Source organism: Symphalangus syndactylus, chromosome 14, assembly GCF_028878055.3.
Source record: "Symphalangus syndactylus isolate Jambi chromosome 14, NHGRI_mSymSyn1-v2.1_pri, whole genome shotgun sequence".
Lineage (NCBI taxonomy): Eukaryota > Metazoa > Chordata > Mammalia > Primates > Hylobatidae > Symphalangus > Symphalangus syndactylus.
Window position 1 is genome coordinate 22,810,464 of NC_072436.2, and position 26,262 is coordinate 22,836,725.

General features: G+C 41.0%; 1 protein-coding gene across 22 annotated transcripts in view; it reads right to left on the minus strand.

The window, feature by feature from the left end:
- The window catches only part of BPTF (bromodomain PHD finger transcription factor), a 159,071-nt gene that overhangs the window by 30,955 nt on the left and 101,854 nt on the right, over positions 1 to 26,262 (minus strand). For 10 of the 22 annotated variants that reach the window (XM_063617473.1, XM_055243894.2, XM_055243892.2 and 7 more), the window contains 10 exons: positions 25,607 to 25,649; positions 21,601 to 21,847; positions 21,082 to 21,243; positions 20,714 to 20,865; positions 18,178 to 18,286; positions 9,714 to 9,931; positions 6,020 to 6,242; positions 4,064 to 4,980; positions 2,549 to 2,631; positions 2,051 to 2,276 (listed from right to left, as the gene is read on the minus strand). In XM_063617473.1, coding sequence (XP_063473543.1) covers positions 2,051 to 2,276; positions 2,549 to 2,631; positions 4,064 to 4,980; positions 6,020 to 6,242; positions 9,714 to 9,931; positions 18,178 to 18,286; positions 20,714 to 20,865; positions 21,082 to 21,243; positions 21,601 to 21,847; positions 25,607 to 25,649 — 2,380 coding nt within the window. The remainder of the gene's footprint in view (positions 1 to 2,050; positions 2,277 to 2,548; positions 2,632 to 4,063; positions 4,981 to 6,019; positions 6,243 to 9,713; positions 9,932 to 18,177; positions 18,287 to 20,713; positions 20,866 to 21,081; positions 21,244 to 21,600; positions 21,848 to 25,606; positions 25,650 to 26,262) is intronic. The other 12 variants (XM_063617478.1, XM_063617480.1, XM_055243895.2 and 9 more) reach the window with 3 other exon arrangements.

The following is a 26,262-nucleotide window of genomic DNA, read 5'->3' on the forward strand; positions in this document are numbered from 1 at the left end:
CGTGATCCGCCCGCCTCGACCTCCCAAAGTGCTGGGATTACAAGCATGAGCCACCGTGCCCGGCCAACAATTTTTGTTTTTAGTAGAGACAGAGTTTCACCATGTTAGCCAGGCTGGTCTTGAACTGACCTCAGGTGATCCACCTGCCTCAGCCACCCAAAGTGCTGGGATTACAGGCATAAGACACCGTGCCCGGCCTTGAAATGCTTGAGATAACCTACTTCTCTTTTAAAAAGCTGTGTAATTATGTGTAAATTATATATATATATATATGTGTATATATGTCTGTATATGTATGTATGTATGTATATATATATATGTGTGTATATATGTATAAATAGATGTCTACTTTTTTTTTTTGAGACAGAGTCTCACTCTGTTGTCCAGGCTAGAGTGCAGTGGTGTGAGCTCACTGCAACCTCTGCCTCCCAGGTTCAAACGATTCTCCTGCCTCAGCATCCCAAGTAGCTGGGATTACAGGTGCCTGCCACCACGCCCAGCTAATTTTTGTATTTTTAGGAGAGACAGGGTTTCACCATGTTGGTCTGGCTGGTCTCGAACTCCTGACCTCGTGATCTGCCCGCCTCGGCTTCCCAAAGTGCTGGGATTACAGACGTGAGCCACCGTGCCCGGCCCTACTTTTTTTTTTTTTTTTTTTTTTTTTTTTTGAGACAGAGTCTCACTCTGTTCCCCAGGCTGGAGTGCAGTGGTGTGATCAAGGCTCACTGCAACCTTCGCCTTCTGGGTTCAAGTGATCATCCTGCCTTAGCCTCCCAAGTAGCTGGGACTATAGGCGTACGCCACCATGCTTGGCTAACTTTGTGTATTTTGTAGAGATAGGGTTTTGCCATGTTGCCTAGGCTGATCTTGAACTCCTGGGCTCAAGCAATCAAACAATCTGCCTACCTTGGCTTCCCAAAGTGTTGGGATTACAGGCATGAACCACCACAGCCAGCCTACTTTCATTTTTTAATAAATTCCTCAGGCCGGGCGCGGTGGCTCACGCTTGTAATCCCAGCACTTTGGGAGGCCGAGGCGGGCGGATCGTGAGGTCAGGAGATCGAGACCACGGTGAAACCCTGTCTCTACTAAAAATACAAAAAATTAGCCGGGCGTGGTGGCGGGCGCCTGTAGTCCCAGCTACTCGGAGAGGCTGAGGCAGGAGAATGGCGTGAACCCGGGAGGCGGAGCTTGCAGTGAGCCGAGATCGCGCCACTGCACTCCAGCCTGGGTGAGAGAGCGAGACTCCGTTTCAAAAAAAAAAAAAAAAAAAAAAAAAAAATTCCTCTAGAAAGCAGGTTAGCAATACCTACAGGATCATTTACAAGTCAAGGAAGAAATTTTTTTCTTTCTTTTTTTTTTTGTTTATGAGACAGGGTTTTGCTCTGTTGTCCAGGCTGCAGTGCAGTGGTGCCATCAGGGCTGACTGTAGCTTCAACCTGCCAGGCTCAAGTGATCCTCCTGCCTCAGCCTCTCGAGTACCTGGGACCACAGCTGTGTGCCACCACATCTGGCTAACTTTTTCATTTTGTGTAGGGATGAGGTCTCACCATGTTGGCCAGGCTGGTTTCGAACTTCTGGGCTCAAGTGATCTGCCTGTCTTGGCCTCCCCAACTGCTGGGAGTATAGGAGTGAGCCACCTCGTCCTGGTGCAATTTGTCTTATTTAATGGACTCACGTTATTTTTCATTCTTTCAACGTTACTTCACTGTCTCTGTACCTTTCTCATGAAGCTCTGCTCCTAATTACTTTTGGCCAGACTATGTCATAGACATGTAAAGCTCTTCTCAGAGTTTTTCAACAGTTCAATCAACAAGCTCACCTCTCAGAGTTGCTAGTCTGGAGAATACAATATAACTACACATTTAGTTATAAAAGCTCTGACTTGTTTTGTAAGACACACGCGCTGCACTGCTTTTTACTCTATGTACACAAATGTAAATTCTAGAAAACATACTGAAATTTTAAGCTTTATTAAAAAGGCAAGGGAAAAAAGCAGAACCTTAGATGCTAAACACTGGACACAGAAGAAAAGGACATGCCCTCTTACCTGCACTTCAATTTGCAGATCCTTGTCCAGGAGTGCTCTCTTCTTCAGGATCTCGGCTCTGAGCTGCTCTTTGTGCTTGAAGAGCAGAGCTGACAGCTTAGTGGCATTCTGCTTGCTACGTTTCTGCTCCACACTCTCTTCACGCTTCCGTTTTTTTGCTGCCTGTTTTTCTTCTTTATCTATCTTATCCAAAATATACTTCATCACCTGGTTACAGACAATCATTCTAGAGAAAAATACACAATCTATGTAATGCTGGGCGTTTCATTTTGAAAGGCTTAAGACATGATTCTTCTATGCCTCTACAGATGAGACAAAAACTTTCTGTGACTGGAAAACGTCAAGAGTGGTTCAAACCAGTTATGAGCAACTATTAGTGCCAAGTGTTCTCATTTAATGAACTTCAATCAAGATAAACAAGTATAAACTCAGAACTCTGTGCGTGTCCACGATAAAGAGAAGAGAAGGACAAACAACAAGACCCTGCATATCCCCTACCTTTGATTCTCTTCTCTTTCAGCTGGAGTCATGCTCTTTTTCTGTTTTAAATGTTCTATTACAGCATTATGCTTCATCACCACCTTCAGGACAGAATAAATCCAAAAGCGCATATTTTATAATCACCACAGGTTAGTACACAGATAACAGTAGAAATTTGAGCACATATGTGTTTTTTTAAAGAAACTGGAAGAATTTTATATCGTAACATAAATAAAATTAGCAGCTACTAGATGGCCTGGGTGCTTAATACCTGCTGGGTACTGTGCTAGGCTAAGCACTTGACGTTACCTCGTTTATTCCTTATAACAACACTGAACCACAGCAATAATTTTATAAACAAGATACTGAGACATAAAGAAATTAACCACCTTGTTTGAGAAACAATAAGTAATACAGCTGAAATTTTAACCTGGCTATCCTTCTCCAAAGGCCGTATTTTTAACATTATGCTTTCTTCCCAGGAATGAATTTTAAAGAGCTGTCCCTCGTCTCCCCTATACAAAGATTAGGGGATAGACAGACAGTGTAGTAATTCTCAGTTTATAGATACACAGTAAAGCTGGGTAATAATACATTTAAATATAATATATATGACCATCATTTTCATAAGAATACTACATCTTTAAAATAACTTCTCTGTTTAAAAAGTGCTTCTACATTTATGACCTCATTTAATCATTGCAGTAATCTCATGTGGCTGGAAAGAGAAGGGTTTTAAGAGGCTATAGCTAAGGAGGGATAAATGAGTTTCATGGACTGTGAATGGGAGACCTAGGAACTGAATGAAGGTCTCACAACTTGGTAACACTTAAAATCCACATTCAAACTCCTGCCTAGTGCTGAGTGAAGCAAGCTATAGGTAGATGAAAAGATGGTTTCTGCCAGTAATGTTATTGGATGTTATATGTATGACTTCACTTTAGTAGACTAATTCTAACTCATCTAAATTGCTTTATTTCACTAATGTGCCAATTGCAAGTTGTTGCTGGATGATGCCATTTTTTATTTAAGCTATGAAATAATATGTTTTTACAAACTTTTTTACAAAGGTGTGGCTAGAAATGCAAATGAGTTTAATCTGTCTATAATTTGCATAGTCTACATGCAAACGAGTTTAATCTGTCTATAATTTGCATAGTCTACATGCAAACTAAGGAATGACAACTTTGAATAACTTTAAAGGAATTGCTATAATGTCTGAAGTGGCTTTAAAACTTAGTTAAACCCTCAAGTTTTATATTAATGATTAAAGCTCGTAACTCCATTCTTCCCATCTTAGTCCTCCCAAAATACAGGTCATTCCTAATAAGCACTGACTATATGTATCTAACGAAGTGTTCCACACCACAGTAGTCATTCAGTATTTTTTTTGGTCAATTCAGTGTTTCTTCTAAATTTAAACATTAATGACTTTGTCTCATTTAGGAAACCTAACACAACCAAACACTAAGTCTACTGCACAGCACAATAATTCAAGCTACTGAACATGCTGCTTTTACTTAATAACTTTACCTGTTTCTGAATGATTTCACTTTGATTAGAAGCTTGGAGGGTGTGTTCACGCTTAATTTCTATCTGTTGCTGTTTCTTCTTTTGCTGCTGATCCCTGAGTTGCTGAACCCTTTGCAACTGCTCTTGCACACTGGCTGCCTGCACTGTAACCACATTCTGAATCTGGTGAGTCTGCACAGCACTGCTTTGCTGAATTTGGATAGGTAACTGGAGTTTGATTTGCTGGGGCACACCACTTTGCTGAGCCTGTATCTGAGCCACAACCTGTGACTGGATCTGAGAGAGAACCTGGACTTGTTGTTGCAGCTGAGGCACAGCAATGACTTGGGGCTGTGGCTGCTGTATTTGTAGCTGAGGACGGGATGGGGATGAAACAGTAACTTGATTTAAAGTTTGTCCTGATGAAAGAGTTTGAGTTGAAGACTGTACCTGGGGTTGTGATTGTGGCTGGCCTTGGGAAGGTATCTGAAGAGATGTATGTGGTTGAATTGGAATCGGTTGTGAGGTTGTAGTCTGAACCTGGGATTGTTGTCCAGGAGACAGTTGGGATGGAGTTGATGGACGTATTCGAGTCTGTGATGGACTTTGGACACGAACAGGAGACTGTCCTTGGACATTACTTTGAGGCTGAGACTGTGCTGCAACTTGGGGCTTGGATGACTGTGCGTGGGTGGGTTGTGCTTCAGAAGGGACATGGGATGAAACAGTTGTTTGGGTCTGAACTTCAGGCTGAGTCTGAACTTCAGGCTGAGCTGGGGACTGGGGCTGGGTTTGGGGCTGGGGCTGAGCTGAAGGCTGAGCAGTCTGTGGCTGGGCTTCTGCCGGACCCACACTTGATGACTGAGCTGGTGGCAGGGTTTTGTCTTGATGTACCTGTGTCTGGGGTGACAGTTTACTCTGCCTTTGTTCACCTGTACCTGTGAAAAGGAAAGATGAACCATTTCTATTACTCTGGAACATAAGACCGTGGTTAAAGAAGAATCTGAAGGAAATTTTCTAAAGTTGAGAATTCTGGCCAGGCGCGGTGGCTCACACCTGTGCAATTTGGGAGGCTGAGGTGGGAGGATCGCTTGAGCAACATAGTGAGACCCCGTCTCTACACAAAAACAAAAAAAATAAAAACAAATTATCTGAGCATGGTGGAGCATGCCTACAGTCCAAGCTACCCGGGAGGCTGAGGTGGGAGGATTGCTTGAGTCCAGGAGGTCAAGGCTGCAGTAAGCAGTAATGGTGCTACTTCACTTCAGCCTGGGTGACAGAGCAAGACCCTGTCTCGAAAAAATAAATAAAGTAAATAAAGTTGAGAATTTTGTATTTTGGTACAGAAGGTGTATGCCTTTGAAATGCTCCATTTGGACATGCTTAGGGCAGGACGCTCTGAAATTGGGAAGCCTGGGCCCTGCTTCTTGGCTGTCCCCTGTACACTCTCCTAACTCTAGAGGGCTGGTTTCCAAAGTAAGTTGCAGCCTCTGGAAATCAGCCGGGTCATCTGGCCCAGGCTAACTGTCAAGCCTCACTTTTCTCCCACGATGCGGTGGTAGTTAGTTACAATGAGTTGCAGCAGAAGGTCAACAAAGTGGTTCTGGACCCACTCTCAATCTCAGGTCATGAACTGGATTTACCCACCCTCCCTGAGATCACCTCCATGACTCAATCAGCACCTACAAGGCTTAGCAAGGAGTAAGTGTGGGCATAGTTACCAAGATAACCATTATTTTTGCCCCCTTTGTTTCTCTCTCTTTTTTAACAGGAGGGAGAGGGTGGTGGTAACAGGGAGTCTGTAAGAATAGGGTACAAAAGTTTCCAGACGTTGTGAGGCTGACTAAGTCAACTGTTCAGCTCACTGGCTTGAGGCATATCCTTCCAAAGGTAAATACTGGTTCTCCTGTTGGCCTCTGTTAGCCCAGCAACGTGTAGTAGTAACATCCGACATTTCTGATAAACCCACAGCTCTACCTGCTGCTGTCGTGGAAACAGTGGTGGTGGTGGTGCTGGCTGTGGTGGCTGTTGTTGCCAATGGGGTAAAGAGGAATCGCTGAACAGTACCATTTGGCATTGCAGCTTGCATTAGCTGCTGGCCTGGGCCTGGGAGTACAGTCACCCCTTGAGGTATCAACTGCAACTGTCCAGTAGTTTGACCTTGTCCTTGAATTACTACTGTCAAACCTTGATTGCCACCCTGTGGAAAAAACACAACATGTAAACAGTGTTCAAAGCATCAATCTGTATGTATATCATTTTTATTAAATCATTTTTATGTGTAATGATCTTTTAATATAATGAAAATGCATATTTGAATGTCACCAGCAGGAATTTAGATAAGCTAAAGTAAGAATATTTATGTTGCTTAGTAGGAAAAACATCAACAATCCAGAGTTCCAGTTCAAGCTCCCCCAATGGTCAGCCAGTTATCTGTCCACAAGCAACATTGTTCCTCCAGATCCAAGTTTCCCAATCTATAAAATAAAGGTATTGAATAACTAAGGTCCCCACAAAATTCTGATTTTAAATAATCTTATATTCATATTTTACAATTTCAAAAGCATCTTCATAGATACTGCCTCATTTGATTCTCACAATGGACTTGTGACTTTATGGGATAGGCAGAGAAAATATTCTTCTGATTCCCAACTAAGAAACTCAGGTTAGAAAGGTCAAGCACCCTGCCCAACTTAAAGGTGAGAAAAAAAGAAGGAACCCAGATCTCCTGAATTTTGTCTTTCAATACATGCCAAATTACCTATGGGGTGTGTGTGTGCTAAAGTGTAAAAAACTTGGGGTTTTAGAAATGTAATGCAAACACCAAGTAAGGAGGATCACTAAGGTCTGAGCAGTTACCAAAATGGGGTCCAGAAATTTAAAATTCTCTAGGCGCTGTCTCTTCTGTCCAGAACTTTAATTAAACTAGAAACCTTGAATACCAGGAACATGCGGGAGAACTGGAAAGCAAAAGTAAAAACCATCCCCTAAACTCCCAGTGACCAAAACTGATGGCACAAAGTCCATGTACTAAGTAAGCTCCATATACATGTGAGTCCCTCAAAACTTATTTACTCTTGCTTTTCTAAAATAATTTTTTATGCACAAAATACACAAAACACCAAGTATAATTTAAAAATTATAAAGTAAACATCTATAAAACCGCGACTGTGGTCACCACTGCCAATGTCCTAGAAGCCCCCACATGACTCACCTGGATCTCAATTCCTTCCCTCTCCCCTAGAGGTAAGCACTATCCTCACTTTGATGATAACACTGTGTTTCATTACTACTTCGGTATGTATCTTAGGGCCACTGAGGTTCACAAACTCAGGAGCAATATTCACAAAGAATACAATGGGAATGGTGCCCCCTCCAGGCAGGCAATGCAGCAGCCCTGTATCCCTACACAAAATAGCTTAGTTTTGCCTATTTCTGAATCTTATACAAATGAAATTATAACATGTATTTTTTTTTGGCAGCTACTTGCTTCTTTGGCTTACCATTATATATTTGTGAGAATCATTTGCATAGTTCTGTGTTGTTGAAGTCTATTCATTTTTATTGCTGTAGGAATATACTACAATTTACTTATCTAGCTGATTTTGATAGACACCTGAGTTGTTCTTAGTTTTTGATTCTTATGAACAATGCTGCTATGAATATTTATGCCATGTATTCTGGTGCTCACATGAACAATAACTTCTCTAGGGATATACCTAGAAGGTATACTGGGACCTTGAACATACACAGCTTTGACTTTACCAGACAATGTCCAGGAGGTTTCCAAAATGGCTGAACCGACTGATAGGCTCACCAGCTGTGCATGAGAATTCTTTCTGCTCTATGTCTTTGCTAACTCTTGGTTTTGTTGGACATTTAAATTTGTACCAATCTCTTAAGCATATGGTTTTAATATGTACTTCTCTCATTATTAATAAAGTTCGGCAGTTTTTTGGAATTTGGGACATTTAGATTTCTTCTTTCCTCATAATGTTGGTTTGTCCTTTTTTTTCTTTTTTCTTTTTTTTGAGATGGAGTCTGTTGCCTAGGCTGGAGTGCAGTGGTGTATCTTGGCTCACTGCAACCTCCGCTTCCTGGGTTCAAGCAATTCTCCTGCCTCAGCCTCCCAAGCAGCTGGGATTACAGGCATACACCACCACGCCCGACTGATTTTTGTATTTTTAGTAGAAACGGGGTTTCCCCATGTTGGCCAGGCTGGTCTGAAACTCCTGACCTCAAGTGAACCACCTGCCTTGGCCTCCCAAAACCTTGGCCTCCCAAAGTGCTGGGATTACAGGTGTGAGCCACTGCACCTGGCCTGTTTGTCTTTTTTCCTCCTGATCTATCTGAATTTTTTTCTTTCTTGATTTGTAGTAATTCTTTATTCTGGATATATAATAGTCCTTGGTTGGTTCTTGTCTCATTTTCTTCACTCTCTCTGTAGTGCGTTTGATGAACAGAGGTTCTTATCCTTATTTTTACAGTAGTTGAACTTATAAATCTTTTCATTTATAGTTAGCATTTTCTGTCTGTTTAGGAAAGCTATAAAGATATTCTTCTATCTTCTAAAGGTATTATAGTTTTACCTTTCACAGTTAGGACTTTCATCCTCCTGGAATTGAGTTTATGTACAGTGAGGTAATAATGGTCCAATTTCACAGTTTCCCATGTATATTCAATTGTCCTGGCACCATTTACTGAAAAGTCATCTCTTCCTTAATGATCTGCAATGTCACCTTTGTCATATAACAAGTGTCCACATACATGGGGTTCATGTTCTGCACTCTCTACTGTTCTGTTGGTCTATCTGCCTCTCCTTATGTCTGTACCTCACTATATTAATTAGTGAAGTATTACATACTAAGTTTTTTGGGTTTTTTTGAGATGGAAGTCTTGCTTTGTCACCCAGGCTGGAGTGCAGTGGTGCAATCTCAGCTCACTACAATCTCCACCTCCCAGGTTCAAGCAATTCTTCCTTCAGCCTCCTGAGTAGCTGGGATTACAAGCGCATGCCACCACGCCCAGCTAATTTGTTTGTACTTTTAGTAGAGACGGAGTTTCACCATGTTGGTCAGGCTGGTCTCGAACTCCTGACCTCAAGCAATCCACCCACCCTGGCCTCCCAAAGTGCTGGGATTACAGGCGCAAGCCACCATGCCCAGCCTATACTAAGTTTTGATATCAGGTTATCATATAGGGCAAATAATCCTGTTCTTCAAAGGTATAGATATTCTTAATACTTTGTACCTCCATATAAACCTTTAGTATCAGCTCGTGAAGTTTCACTAAAAACAAAACCTCTTGGGATTTTGATGGGAGCTGCATTCAATTTATTAATCAATATTAGAAGACTTGCTAACAATATTGAGTCTTGCAAGGAAGCAGCTTAATGTACTCAAATTTTATTTGTCTCACGGAGATTAGCCAACTAACAAAATTTTGGTGGTTAAAAGGGTTATCTGTCTCACTGTTATAGCTCACTGTCTAAGGATTACTCCAGTAGTTGGGGTTTATTATATCCTGTCTAAGAGGTATTTGACTCCAGGAAGTAACCATTTCTTCAAGTCAGCACATTTAAAAACATATCAAAATAAGTTCATGTCTTTAAACTTACGGCAAGAATAAATAAGATCACCTCTAAATTGAAAATAAAGCTTATGTTACTTACGTGGCCCTGTGTTAACTGAGTGAGTTGAGCCATGGTGAGCTTCACTTGTCCTTGTTGCGGGCGAGGGGTTTGTGAGGCTGAAGACTGTATATTTGAAGTGGATGTTGCTGAAGTTAAGCTTTTCTGCCCAGGTGTTGAGGAAACTGTGTTAGGGGTGGAGATTGCAGTGGAGACAGGCTGTCCCCTGATGATTTGAGTCATCACTTGCTGAGGAGCACCTACACAAACAGCAAAACATTATGAATGCTTATACACCCTTGGCATTATTTTGAATTGAAATAATTCAACACCTCAGATGAACGTATTCTTTTCCATCTTCAAAAAAACACTGGGATATTCAGAGCCTAAGGATATATTCAGACATATACCCACATCCAAAGGTCCTGCCTGGTTGGCAGTGAGTCTGTTTTCACTGCCAACCGTTATCCAGTCTCTGCTGTCTGTAGGATAATGGAAAAAACCAATTAAAATTCTTCCTATAAATCTAAAACCAAAATGATAATAGGGAAGACAAAAGAGAATATGTAAAATATGCCATTTATAAGGCTGCCTTAGGCCGGGCGCGGTGGCTCACGCCTGTAATCCCTGCACTTTGGGAGGCCGAGGCGGGCGGATCATGAGGTCAGGAGATCGAGACCATCCTGGCTAACACAGTGAAACCCCGTCTCTACTAAAAAATACAAAAAATTAGCCGGGCGCGGTGGCGGGCGCCTGTAGTCCCAGCTACTCGGGAGGCTGAGGCAGGAGAATGGCGTGAACCCGGGAGGCAGAGCTTGCAGTGAGCCGAGATCGCACCACTGCACTCTGGCCTGGGTGAAAGAGCAAGACTCCGTCTCAAAAAAAAAAAAAAAAAAAAAAAAGGCTGCCTTTTCTTAGTAATATAATATTAAAAATAAGATGCTAATTTCATAAAAAATTAATTCATATGAATTTTAAACAAAATATAAAGAATCTGGAATATTCTGGGCCAATTGCATTTATAATAAGCTTCTCTTACAGCTATTTGACAGACAGCTTGGGAGAACCATGAAGGCAAGGACCACTATATCCTCAATACTAGGGCAGAGTGCTCAAATAATGCTTTCCTTTTTTTTTTTTGAGACGGAGTCTCGCTCTGTCGCCCAGGCTGGAGTGCGGTGGTGTGATCTCGGCTCACTGCAACCTCTGCCTCCTGGGTTCAAGCGATTCTCCTGCCCCAGCCCACCGAGTAGCTGGGACTACAGGCATGTCCCACCACACCCGTCTAATTTTTTGTATTTGTTTTAATAGAGACGGGGTTTCACTATGTTAGGATGGTCTTGATCTCCTGACCTCGTGATCCGACTGCCTTGACCTCCCAAAGTGCTGGGATTACAGGCGTGAGCAACCGCACCTGACCCAAATAATGCTTTCATAGTAATTGTTCAATAAATGTCTACTGAATGAATGAAGTTGAACTGGAATGGCTCTACAGTTTTCCATAAACCTCTTTTTAGTTTAACTTGCTGAAACTAGAATAGGCAAGTGGAATTTTCCCCCATGTAGAACAGTTGCTAAGAATAATTTTCTGGTAGCTAATTTGACGTTTACAGACTCATTACTAACTACTGAATAACATCAAATTTCTCAAGCTTTTAATATTTACTTGCTGCCTTTTTTCCATCTGTGAATACACATATATTTCTTTGTGTTTCTCTTAATGGCTGAATGATACTTCATATTACTGCACACGTATAAAATGAAAACTTATTTTGACATTCAGAATACTTCCCCTACACCTTTTTGTTGTTGTTGTTATTGTTAAACTAACGCCATGGTAAAATCCCTGCTTATACATTTTTGGGTGCTTATGATTATTTCTTTAAAGTAACCCTCCAAAAAATAATACCGGGTTCATAGTAGGAAGATAGTACTAAGTTGAAGTTTTGAAAGGTTATTCCAATTCACACTACTGCCACCTCTGTGTGCCTATTTCACTGAACCCTGCCAACCCTTGATATCACCAGTAAAGTAAAATATTCAGGCAACTGCAAATAATATCATGTATCACAGTGCTGAATTTCCTCAATTACTACAAGTTGGCATTAAAAACTGTTTTAAGTTCTTCATTTGTGAATTCTCTCTCCACACTCTGCCCATTTCTTTTCCTACTTATTTAATACATATTTTTAAAGACTATTTTTTCCACTTTGCCATCTACATTTTGATTTCTAAACCTGCAATTTTAAAAAATGCGGCCAGACTAGTCTTTTTAAAAATTTTGGCTTTAATTATTGCTTGTAAAGTTCTCTTGTATTCTCTCATTAGATATATCCTCCCAAGAATGTTCTTAGTCCTGGTATATGTTGTAACACAGAAGTCAATTTTCCCCCCAAACTATAAACCAATTATTCTAGTATCATTTACTGATGCAAAACGACACCATTGTCATGCAGCCAATTCTCACATATAATGCCTCTGTAACTATTTGTGTTGCTTCCTTTGGTATCATGTTAATTTTGGTGGCTTTATAATATGCTTTAACAACTGGTAGTATAAGTTTTCCATTATTACTCTTTCTTCTAAATTTTCCTTGGTTACTCTCATTCATTTATTCAAGATGAACTGAAAGACAGCATAACATAGTGTGGCCAAGGTCTTTAATTTGAGAACTCCTGTATCCCAGCGCTATGTCGTTGCATTGCAGTTTGAGAAACAATACATGAAAAGTTATCACTTCCAGAGATCACCTGGTACAGACACATTGCCATCATAAGCAGAGACAGATAAAAGGATTGGTACTGATTCATTTTTATAAGCCACCCAGATGATCTCCAATAGGTATATAACAATTTATTTTTAGATCAAAATGGAAATTCAAAAATTTAATAATTTCTGACCATACTCCGAGGGTCTGTAAAGTCTCGCTCTGTTGCCCAGGCTGAGGGGCAGTCTCAGCTCACTGCAACCTCTGCCTCCTGGGTTCAAGCGATTCTCCTGCCTCAGCCTTCCAAATAGCTGGGATTACAGGCTGCGCCACCATGCCTGGCTATTTTTTGTATTTTAATAGAGATGGGGTTTTGCCATGTTGGCCAGGCTGGTCTCAAACTCCTGACCACAGGTGATCCGCCCGCCTTGGCCTCCCTAAGGGCTGGGATTACAGGCGTGAGCCACTGTACCCGGCCAGATCTCATCTTAGGAAAAGCTAGTGTGGCGCAGGAAGAGGGATAAGTTCCAGTGTGATCTGTGCACACCTGAAGACACAACCCACACCCACCCACCCTCCACCTCTCTGACCACAACTCCTTTGACTCCCACTTCTTGTCCTCCTTGGGTCCTCCTGAGACCCACTGGCTACCCATCCCTTCAATGTCACCAGGTCCACTCCTGCCTCAGGGCCCTTGCATTTTTTCTTTTTCATAAAAGACTTTTTCCTCAGATATCTGCACAGCTCCACAGCTCTCTCATTTCCTTCAGGTCTTTATCCAAATTTCATCTTGTTAGTGAGTCCTTCTAAGGCCATCCTTCCTAAAATTTCAACCCTCCCTGCAAATCATTCCCAGATCCCAACTCTAAACATTATCGTTCCTCCCCTCAGTCTTTCTAAGTACTTTTCTTTTTTTTTTGACGGAGTCCGATTCTCCTGCCTCAGCCTCCCAAGTAGCTGGGATTACGGGCACCCACCATGATGCCCAGCTAATTTTTTGTATTTTTTGTAGAGATGGGGTTTCACCATGTTGGCCAGGCTGGTCTTGAACTCCTGACCTCAGGTGATCCACCTGCCTCAGCCTCCCAAAGTGCTGGGATATTAGGTGTGAGCCATCGCGCCTGGCCAGTACTTTTCATTATTTAACATGATATATGTGTAAAATTCATATATTATTATACACAATATATATTTAAATATATGTATAATTAATTTACCTCATTATCTACCTTTTCCACTAGACTGTAAGTTTCATGAGGGCATTATTTTGTCTGATTAGTTTATAACCATGGCCACTTGGGCCTGGAACAGCATCTGGCACATAGGTAGTATTGAATAATTGTTGAATGAATAAATGAATATCTGGACTTGGGAATCAGATAAATCTGGTTTGAATCCCAGATTAATAGCTTGGGAAATTATTCAACATTCTGAATTTCAATTTTCTCATTGGTAAAATGGGGACAGTATTAGTACCTATTTTATATGAAGATTAAATGAATGCTTATGTACAAAACACATACAGCCTGGCACAGAGTAAATGATGAATATATGACAGTTGCTATTTTAGAGTATTACTACTAAGAATTAGTTCGTTTAAGGCAGACTTTCATTTAAGTACATTAAATGAGTGCTGCACAGCCAGGCGGCAGGGTTGAGTAGTTCATCATACAAACCCTATCCTCACAGGGGATTCAAGACTCCAGGGAAGAAAAGTGGCAAAACCCTGGAGATGAGAGTGGTTTGGAAACTACACATTCACTTATGCATGTCAGACAAACACACTTGCAGCTACATAGGGCATTATGCAACAAAGTTTGTGTGTATCCATAGTAATACCAGCATTTACAGTTTATCTGGCAATTTACCACAACTATCAGTTTTCTAAGTATATAGAAAACATTCATCACCTATAAATTTCACTTTCTCCTTTATGTTAGTTCTCTTTCCTAGTAGCTACCTGTCTCACATAATAGATACTAAATCTTATCAATTGTTCCTGCAGCATTAACTGAAATAATCCATCTTCCTTTCTTTTCTCAGGTAAATGCTACTTAGGCAAGACGATTGCCTTAAAACAAAACAAAACAACAACAAAAAAACCTGCTATATTTCATATTAGAATTGGTGCTAAATTAGTAAAATGGGAAAGATTTTATCTGTCTTTCCCCTTATGCCCTGGAACCATGTTTTATAATAAGAAAATTATTTCCTACCCATTTCCGAGAACTTTACCTGTAAAACCACGAAGTCTGTAATTCCTTGCTATAGGTAACATTATGGCAACTTTTCAAATTTCTTCTGTTGCTATGTCATTGAGACATTCAATTTATAAGCACAATATTTAATTATGTCTTGCTATTCAAACAGATTTACGTCCTAAGTATGGATAGTAAGACTTCTGAAAGTCTTACTACAAGGATACCTATACAAAATTCTTTTTTTCATTTTTGAGACAGTTTCACTCTGTCACCCAGTCTGGAGTGCAGTGGCGCAATCTTGGCTCACTGCAACCTCTGCCTCTAGGGTTCCAGCAATTCTCCCTGCCTCAACCTTGAGTAGCTAGGATTACACCTGCCACCATTCGCAGTTAATTTTTGCATTTTTAGTAGAGACAGGGTTTCACCATGTTGGGCAGGCTGGTCTTGAACTCCTGACCTCAGGTGATCTACAATTCCTTTTGAGTTAAAAAAGCTCACTTTATTTTTATTGTACTTTTTCATTCCTAATTCTGTGAACAAGCATATTCTTCCCTTTTCCCTAGATTAGACTTGCAAAATAATGGTCTAATTTTTTTGGTCTTTTCTGTTTTGTAATTATTATTACTTTGCTTTCATTTCCTCCCTCATTTTCTTTCCTTTTTTCTTTTTTTGAGACAGGGTTTCACTCTGTCACCCAGGCTGGAGGTGCAGTGGCAAGATTGTGGCTCACTGCAGCCTTGACCTCTTGGGCCCATGTGATCCTCCTGCCTTAACTTCCCAAGTGGCTGAAACCACAGGCATGTGCCACCACGCGTGGCTAATTTTTTAGAAATTTTTTGTAGAGATGGGGGTCTCACTACATTGCCCAGGATGTCTAGAACTAATAGGTTCAAGTGATCTGACTGCTTTGGTCTCCCAAAGTGCTGGGATAAGAGGTGTGAGCCACTGCATCAGGTCTTGTTTTCTTTCGAAACTTGTTTTATATATGTTTCTAACTTCTGATTAAGAATAGAGATATTTTTGGTTTGTTTTATTCACTGATTTATTTCAACTGCCTAGAGTAGGTGTTCAAATACGTATTGAATAAACTGAATCACCTCTAAGTTTAACTGCGGCGTCAAGGCTTAAGGTTGCTATTTGAGAATTGTTTTGTAATTACATATTTGATGTATCTTTAACTTAAAAGTTACTTAGAATGTACTTAGATACTTTTTTTTTTTTTTTTTTTGAGACGGAGTTTCGCTCTTGTTGCTCAGGCTGGAGTGCAATGGCGCCATCTCGGCTCACCACAACCTCTGCCTCTTGGGTTCAAGTGATACTCCTGCCTCAGCCTCCCGAGTGGCTGGCACTGCAGGCGCGCACCACCACACCCAGCTAATTTTTGTATTTTTAGTACAGGCGGGGTTTCACCATGTTGGTTAGGATGGTTTTGATCTCTTGACCTCGTGATCCACCCGCTGGCCTCCCAATGTGCTGGGATTACAGGCATGAGCCACCGCACCCATCTGTACTTACATACTTCTAAGCAAGTTAAGGTTATTAGTATAATATCTAGTATCTTCTTCTTTTTTTTTTTTTTTGAGACAGAGTTTCACTCTTGTTGCCTAGGCTGCAGTGCAGTGGTGCAATCTCGGCTCACTGCAACCCGCACCTCCCAAGGTTGCAGTGATTCTCCTGCCTCAGCCTCCCGCATAGCTGGAATTACAAGTGCTCACCATCACACCCAGCTGATTTTTGTACTTTAGTAGAGAAGGGATTTCACCATGTTGGCCAGGCTGGTCTCAGAACTCCTGACCTCGGGTGATCTGTCCATCTTGGCCTCCCAAAGTGCTAGGATTATAGGCATGAGCCACAGGGCCTGGTCATGTCTTTTTTTTTCCTAACACATCTTGTTACAGTATAACATAGTATTTTATTTTATTTTTTTATTTTTTTATTTTTTATTTTTTTTTTTTTTTGAGACGGAGTCTCGCTCTGTCGCCCAGGCTGGAGTGCAGTGGCGCAATCTCGGCTCACTGCAAGCTCCGCCTCCCGGGTTCACGCCATTCTCCTGCCTCAGCCTCTCCAAGTAGCTGGGACTACAGGCGCCCGCCACCACGCCCGGCTAATTTTTTTGTATTTTTAGTAGAGACGGGGTTTCACCGTGGTCTCGATCTCCTGACCTCGTGATCCGCCCGCCTCGGCCTCCCAACGTGCTGGGATTACAAGCGTGAGCCACCGCGCCCGGCTAACATAGTATTTTAATATTAATTTCTAGCTTTACTATAAAGAATGTGGCCTATACACATTTTATTTTTTGGAATTTATCAAGGTTTTATCTATGACTCAAGAACCACTTTTCCACCAAAAAGCCTATGAATATTATTTTTCTTTTTTCTTTTTTTTGAGATGGAGTTTCACTCTTCTTGCCCACGTTGGAGTGCAATGGCAGGGTCTCAGCTCACTGCAGCCTCCGCCTCCTGGGTTCAAGCAATTCTCCTGCCTCAGCCATCCCTAGTAGCAGGGATTACAGGTTCCCACCACCATGCCTGGCTAATTTTTGTATTTTTAGTAGAGATGGGGTTTTGCCATGTTGGCCAGGCTGGTCTCAAACTCCTGACTTCAGGTGATCCACCCATCTCAGCCTCCCAGAGTGCTGGGATTACAGGCGTGAGCAACTGCACCCAGCCGATCTTTACCTTTAAGCCAATAAAAAATGACTTTTTCATAAATTTTTTCTTTTTATTAAACATTGAATTTTATTCTGTCCAGTATCAGTAGGGCCATCCTTGTCTTTTCTTTCTTTTTATGGCCTTTATTTTGTGTGCCTGTGTCCATCTTTAATTTTTTATCTTTTGTAGCTTTTGTAGTAATTTGATTTTAGCTAAATTTCTCATAAATGTATAGGGTTTAAAAAAAAATCTTTAACGTCTTCAACTTTTTTTTCTTTTCTGAGACAGGGTCTCACTCTGTCGCCCCGGCTGGAGTGTAGTGGCATGATCTTGGCTCATTGCAACCTCTGCCTCCTGGGTTCAAGCGATTCTTCCACCTCAGCCTTCCAAGTAGGTGGGATTACAGGTGCATGAGGCACCATGCCCGGCTAATTTTTTTATATTTTTAGTAGAGATGGCATTTCGCCATGTTGGCCAGGCTGGTCTTGAACTCCTGGGCTCAAGTGATACTTCTGTCTTGGCCTTCCAAAGTGCTGGGATTACAAGGGAGAGTCACCTAGCCTAGCCAGTCTTCAATTTTTAAAATGGTAGTTTTAACGTATTCACATTAAGAGTAATAAATGAACATCTGGCACTGCATTTGTAATTTTGTTTTATATGTTTCTTTGCTGTCTCCTTGATTTTCTGTCTTTTGCTATACAGTCTTCTTTACTTAATTATATATTTTATTAGTGGTTTCTGTTACATTTTTAATAAGCATACTTCAACCTATTTTACTGTCAAGGTCAAAATGAAATGAATAGAGCTCACAATGCATTAGAAATTTAGTATGCTTTGAAGTACTAATTCAAATTGTATTTCTTGTATGTAGTGCCAAATGCAGAGAATTACATATTTCCTAGACTGGCTGTTGAGATGTAAAATGATAATGCTGGATGGATAAATACCTGGCTGTACCATCACAGGTGTTCGAATAATTGCCTTTCCTAGTGTTGACTGTTGGAGTGGTGTTCTAATCACGGTCATACCAGGGCGAATCTGAGGCCCTGTGATTACCTATAAATGACACAAAGAACAATGAATTAAAATGCTTTAAAAAGACTAAAGTATAATCGACTTAGAACATAAGATCTTTAAACATTCTATATTAATAAAAATGTTTACAGAAATGACAGGGGCTCTTGAACATTACATTTTAAATTGTATTAAACATCAGAATAAAGATGGAATTTTGAGGAAAGAAAACTAAATTCAAATGCTATCATACAAAATTCCCCGCCACTGATACTAAAATAGCCTATGGAATAAAAGGAAGGAACATATGCCAGTGAGGCTCTGCTCTGTAACTAGTGCTCACAGGAAAATGTGGAGTCCCACTTTCTGTAAGCTCCAGACCATACCTGTAACCCACAGAATATAACAGGAAGATCAGAAACCAAATGTTCTTTCATAGTTTTTTAAAAATTATTTATTTATTTATTTTAAAGACAGGGTCTCACTCTGTTGCCCAAGATGGAATGCAGTGATGCAATCACAGCTCATCGTAGCCTGGCTCTCACTCTTGGGCTTAAGCAATCCTCCTGCCTCAGCCTCCCAAGAGGCTAGGACTATGGGTGAATGGCACCATGTCCAGCTAATCATTCATTCATTCATTCATTGACTTATTTAGAGACAGAGTCTTGCTTATTTATTTATTTAGAGACAGAGTCTCGCTCTTTCACCCAGGCTGGAGTACAGTGGCACGATCTTGGCTCACTACAACCTCCGCCTCCCGGGTTCAAGCAATTCTCCTGCCTCAGCTTCCCAAGTAGCTGGGACTACAGGTGTGTGCCACCACACCCAGCTAATTTTTGTATTTTTAGTAGAGACAGGGTTTCACCATATTGACCAGGATGGTCTCGATCTCTTGACCTCGTGATCCGCCCCCACTGGCTTCCCAAAGTGCTGAGATTACAGGCGTGAGCCACCACATCCGGCCCAGCTAATCTTTACACTTCTTTTTTTTTTTTTTTTTTTTTGAGACAGAGTCTCACTCTGTCACTTAGACTGCAGTGCAGTGGCACCATCTCAGCTCACTGTGGCCTCTGCCTTGTGGGTTCAAGCAATTCTCGTCCCTTACCCACCCAAGTAGCTGGGAATACCTGGGACTACAGGCACATGCCACCATGCCCAGCTAATTTTTTGTATTTATAGTAGATATGGGGTTTTGCCATTTTGTTTAGGTTGTTCTCGAACTCCTGGCCTCAAGTGATCCTCTTGCCTCAGCCTCCCAAAGTGCTGGCATTACAGGCGTGAGCTACTGCCCCTGGTCCCTTCATAGTTTTAAAAGGGAAACTAGAAATTATTTTATTTCCAGTTTTATAGTTAGGTTCAGAACATTTTCAAAAATTTAAAACTTTAAACCTTTTTCCATGATGCTAGTCTACAAAACTTTAAGCCTTTTCCATACTAGTAACAAAGAAATTACATATCTGGGCCAGGTGCAGTGACTCAGGCCTGTAATCCCAGCACTTCGGGAGGCCGAGGCAGGTGGATCACCCGAGGTCAGCAGTTTGAGACCAGCCTGACCAACATGGTAAAACCCGTTTCTACTAAAAATACAAAAATTAGCCAGGCGTGGTGGTGGGTGCCTATAATCCCAGCTACTTGAGAGGCTGAGGCAGGAGAATCGCTTGAACCCAGGAGGCGGAGGTTGCAGTGAGCAGAGATCATGCCATTGCATTCCAGCCTGGGCAACAAGATTGAAACTCTGTCTCAAAAAAGGAAATGATGTATCTAATATGTGTACATATCAGCTGATAACAAACTAGTTAACAGTACTGTAGATTACTTTTTAATTTTTTTTTTTTTTTGAGACAAGGTCTGGCTCTATTGCCCAGGCTAGAGTGTGGTGGCATAATCTCAGCTCACTGCAACCTTCCCCTCCCAGGCTCAAGCCATCCTCCCACCTCAGCCTCCTGAGGTGCTGGGACTACAGGTGAGCACCACCACGCCTGGCTAATTTCTGTATTTTTTGTAGAGACGGGGTTTTGCCATGTTGCCCAGGCTGGCCCTGTACTCCTGAGCTCAAGTGATCTGCCCGCCTTGGCCTCTCAAAGTGTTTGGATTACAGGCATGAGCTGCCGCGCCTGGCTCAGCATTTTAAATTTGATTTCTTACTGAGCCTACACAGCACACTTCCTTGGGTGGTCTAGTGCTGTCCACTGTTTTACATAAAGAAATTTTCTTTATAAAATCCTAGAAAGCAATTATTATTCTTCATAAACCATACTAATGTGTCATTAACTAAATGTTAAACGTTAATACTTCATGTATCATTTTCACTTATCAGAAATATAACAGATTTTTTTCCAAATCAGTACTCTGTCACAGATTCAGTATTAGGCAAAGGAAACTGAGTTGGATTAATCTTGGAAGAAGTCAGTCTAAAAATAATGTGATGTGCTCGACACATCAAACCAAATAAGTCTGTAAGATTCTTACTTGTGAATTGCTTGTGGTTCCTCCAGAGCCGGAGGTATTGGGCCTAATTGTGACTGTTGCTGTCCTGGGCTGGAACGAAGTAAAGGTTTGCTGACTGGTACCTGTACTTGATGGAATGATACCCAGGACTTTCTGCTGTACTTGAACAACGCCTTAAAAAAAGATGAAGCATAATTAAAAACTGTCACTTTATTGGAAAGCATTACGTGGTGCTCGGTTGCTCAGGAGAAACTACGTGTGGCAGGGTTTTATAGTGGGCTACATAGAATGTGAGATCCGAGGACTGAAATCAGTGAAAAGGAGATGAAAAATAATGGCAACAGTATGATCTGGCAAATGTGAATTAAAACTCTTCACATTTCCCTTACCTCCTTGTGTTGCTGGCACATTTACAGCGACAATCTTGCTGTTTGCAGGAAGTGGCAGTTTGGTAATTACTTTTCCTGCCATAGTGACTGGATTGCCTGTAATTTGGAACGTCTGACCTGTGCTGGCAATGGTTGTAGCAGATGTGGCAGCTGTGCTGGTGGCTAATGGGGTATAAGACATTTAATAAGCTTTAGATTTAAAATAACCAGCAACGTAGTGACTTCTAGGAAAGGGCACCAATGCATGAAACGTGGCTCATTTTGTATTTTTAATAAAAACATTCCTCTCCACTCAAAGTGAACTATGTAAATGTTGAAAGTGAAATAATGTAAGAGAGGAGTTTGCTAATGTAATATTATGAACATTATTTGTAACAAACCAAATGTTACAGCTTGTTTGCTCAACTGGCTGCAAAAGAAAAACAATCTTCTAAAAAAATGTTTCATTTCAGTAGCTAAACGGTTGAAAATTCTTTTTCCTGAACCAAAGTAATCTTTTACTTAATGATAGTTCCATACCTGAATTTGACTGGCCTTGCTTAACCCATGTAGCAAAGGTTTGATGAAAGTTCTTGTTTTGTTGGAATGTTACTGTAGCTGGAGATCCAACTTTAGTAGTTAGTACCATTTTGGTTCCAGTTGTAACGGAGCCACTTATGGGGGCCACCATAACCTTCTGTGCTGGAGAGATGGTACTGGTTGTACTGTTTGTTGGCGAAGTAGTGGAAGTTGCAATCACTGTCGGCTTCTGCTGCTCCAGTCGTTTCTAAAAAAGTGAGGGAGAGGAAACATGAATCAAAATAGTTCTAAATAAAAACAATACCATTCTACAAGAAGTCTGTCCACAATTTCTCTCACCTTAAGAAATTCCACTACATTTCTGAAATATTTTACTTCCAAAAAGAATATATGCCCATATAAATTTACCCGTATTTATGGCTGGCTGTGGTAGCTCACACCTGTAATCCCAGCAGTCTGGGAAGCTGAGGTGTGTGGATCACCTGAGGTCAGGAGTTCGAGACCAGCCTGGCCAATATGGTGAAACCCCAACTCTACTAAAAATACAAAAATGAGCCGAGCATTGTGGCTCATGCCTGTAATTCTAACTACTCGGGAGGCTGAGGCAGAAGAATTGCTTGAACCCGGGCGGCAGAGGTTGCAGTAAGCTGAGATCATGCCACTGCACTCCAGCCTGGGTGACAGAGTGACTCCATGTCTTAAAAAAAAAAAAAAAAAAAAAAAAAAAAAATTACCTGAATTTAATTTCTTGATGAAGGCCATATATATATTTTTAATTCCTCCAAGGTTCCTATCTATGAAGGCAGTATTTTCATGTCTCTATATCACATATATTACATTAAAAGTACTAAGCTGTTCACAGCAGAAAATTTTATATCAAGTTTTTCTGGCTTGTACAAATATCCAAGGTTTCAGACTGAAAACAACACAGATGTGGGTAAGCTTACTGGAGACAGAAACACCATGCTGCTCAGCGGTAAGATTCAGAGCTGAGAACAAATGGAGCTGTGAAAGGTTTCTGTTTCACTGTAATGTTAATTTATCCAACTATAAAAGCATGTCAATAGTTAATGATACTATTATTAAAGTTGGCAAACCTGCAATCAAGCAAGCTGAAAATTACAAAATAGTTTTCCTAGACTTCTTCTATTATACATTCAAATATTTTTACAGAAAAATACTTTATACTATACAGAGTAATATAACATGATCTTTAAAACTAGTTATTAAAGATATTCTATATATCCTTTATTATGGATTGCTAAACTTTTCTAACAGCTTATCAACAGTGGTGTGATGAGTAACAGTATAACCATACACACGTAAAACAACAGGTGAAATTTATTGCAAACCTGGTGGCAGATGCTTTACCTTCATTATTTTATAAGCTGAGGAAACGGCGACTAGAGAGGTTGTGTAACTGGCCCAAGGCCACAGAGCTAGTTAAGGGTGACGCTGGGATGTCTGCTAAAATCAAATTCCAATCCTGCATGACTATCTTCTGCCTTTGCAAACTGCTCACCTATGACATCACGTCCAATTTTTTTTAGGACTACTTTTGTACCTGTCCTATATACCTGAATATAATATAAAGTACTTTACACAATTTCTCATTCCTCAGAAGAAAAAGAGCTTAGTTTTCAACTCTTAGAGACGTCACCTGATTAAATCAGTTAAAAAAAAAGAAAGAAAGAAAAAAAAAAAAGACGGAGGCAAAGGTGGGTGTAGTAGTGTGTCTGTAGCTCCAGCTACTCAGGAGGCTGAGGCCAGAGGATCACCTTAAGCCCGGGAATTCAAAGTTGCAATGAGCTATGATCTCACCACTACACTCTAGCCTCAGCAACAGAGCAACACCCTATCTCTGAAAAAAAAAAAGGAGGCAAAGAAAGAACAGATATATTAGTACTTATTTATAGGAGGATATGCCTTCAAAGTTGAAGTGTTAACTATCTTCATAAATAAGCATTTTAAATAAATTTTTTAAAGTAATATACTGGCTGGGCACGGTGGCTCACGCCTGTAATCCCAGCACTTTGGGAGGCCAAGGCAGGCGGATCACGAGGTCAGGAGATCGAGACCATCCTGGCTAACACAGTGAAACCCCGTCTCTACTAAAAATACAAAAAATTATTCAGGCGTGGTGGCAGGCGCCTGTAGTCCCAGTTACTCAGGAGGCTGAGGCAGGAGAATGGTGTGAACCCGGGAGGTGGAGCTTGCAGTGAGCCAAGATCGCGCCACTGCACTCCAGCCTGGGTGACAGAGTGAGACTCCATCTCAAAAAAAAAAAAAAAAGTAGTACATTAGGGCCAAATGCAGTGGTGCTCCCTATCTCAGCACTTTGGGAGGCCCCAGTAGGCAGATCACTTGAGCTCAGGAGTTCAAGACTAGCCTGGGCAATATGGCAAAAGTCCTATCTCTACAAAAAATACAAAAATCAGCCAGACACAGTGGTGCAGGCCTGTAGTCCCAGTTACTTGGGAAGCTGAGGTAGGTACATTGCTTGAACCCAGGAGATTGAGAATGTGGTGAGCCATGATCGTGCCACTGCGCTCCAGCAGTCTGGGCAGGAGAGTGAGACCCTGTCTCAAAAAAAAAAAAAAAAAAAAAAAGTAATATGTTAGGTTGTATTGCAGAGATGAGAAAACACACCCAATAAAATAAAAAACAATGCAACTAGATAGTTGTTATAGATATTTGGGTTTGGTGATTGATTTCCTGTGACAGACAGCATCATACATAGAATCCAAAAGTGCTATCATCTCAAACTTTGATGTAAGTGAAGATAAGGACCTACAGTAAACTGAAAGATACACAAGAATTTGAAAAAATGTTTTATAAAATGCAAGGGAAAACTAGTTTGAAACAAATAATTTGGTTTATATGCGATTTTTAAATAGTTATGTAACTATATTAATAATACTGTATATAGATATATCTTTTCACTTGTATCCTCAATGTTCATATATTGAAGTTGGTAAAAACTTTTATAGTATTTTCTCAATAGGAGTAAGTGGCAATCATCTTTTATTCAGGTCCTCAATGTTTAGGCACATATGGCACATTGTATTTTTATTTTTAAAATTTTATTTTTTTCTTTTATTAGAGACAGGGTCTCCCTATGTTGCCCAGGCTGGTCTTGAACCCCCGGACTTAAGGGATCCTCCTGCCTTGGACTTCCAAAATGCTGGTACTACAGGCATGAGCCACTGCGCCTGGCCATGGCACATTATTTATAGTATGAAGACACTAAGAAACCGTCAGTAGCTTTATAATAATCAATTACAACAAACTCTTATGGAGCTTTAGTATACTTTGCTTTTTCACAGACTACAGAAATTTTCCAGATTGGAAATTCACAAGAAAAAATTATTTTCAGAAATTACTTATGAAACTCTAAAGATAATAAATAATAGAAATCTTATTTCAGATGTCCTCCAAATATGTATACTTTTTACAAAACCACAGCTTGGTGTACCCACAGAGCTGTTTTCAAATAAAGACAATAAGATATACGTGAGATACACTTAAAAAAAAAAAAAAAAAAAACCTGGATGGGTGCAATGGCTCACACCTGAAATCCCAGCACTTTGGAGGCTGAGGCAGGTGGATCGCTTGAGTCCAGGAGTCTGAGACCAGCCTGGGGAATATGGTGAAGCCCTATCTCTACAAAAATACAAATATTAGCTGGGCATGGTGGTGTGTGCCTGTAGTCTCAACTACTAGTGAGGCTGAGGACCGCTTGAACCAAGGAGGTCGAGGCTTGGTAAGCTGTGATCTACTCTAGCCTGGGTGATAGTGAGACACTGTTTCAAAAAAATAAACACCAAAACCCACAAGAATGTATCATTACTGTGCATGGGTGTGCATGAATTTGGCTAAAAAATGTATGTATGTTGTCAAGTGGGACCAGCACCAACTCCCCCAGCTGTTGGGAAGTCAAGTGCTTTTGTTTTGAAAGAGCCTCCATTTGGGCCTTGATGTCCTCTGCCTTCTTCTGTTCACTAACCTTAGCCTGTTGCTCAACTGCTTGTGCCTTTTCTTTCTCCACTCTGCAGAAAAAAAGGAGAAACTTATCAGAAACTATCCTATTAGGCATCTGGCATCTAATAAAAAGTGAAATCTGGTTGATTTTCACATCATACAAAGGTATGATATTATCTCAATTTAAAAATAAAACATTTGGCTGTGCGAGGTGGCTCATGCCTGTAATCCCAGCACTGTGGGAGGACGAGGCAGGCAGATCACTTGAGGTCAAGAGTTCAAGACCAGCCTGGCCAACATGGTGAAACCCCGTCTGCTAAAAATACAAAAGTTAGCTGGAGCTGGGCACAGTGGCTCAGGCCGGGTGCAGTGGCTCATGCCTGTAATCCCAGCATTTTGGGAGGCCGAGGCGGGTGGATTGCTTGAGCTCAGGAGTTCGACCCATCTCTACTAAAAATACAAAAAAATTAGCCAGGCATGGTGGTGGCCGCCTGGCTGAGGCAGGAGAACTGCTTGAACGTGGGAGGTGGAGTTTGCAATGAGCCGAGATTGTGCCACTGCACTCCAGCCTGGATGACAGAGCGAGACTCCGTCTTGAAAAAAAAAAAAAAGTCAGCCAGGCGTGGTGGCACATGCCTGTAATCCCAGCTACTTGGGAGGCTGAGGCAGGAGAATCACTTG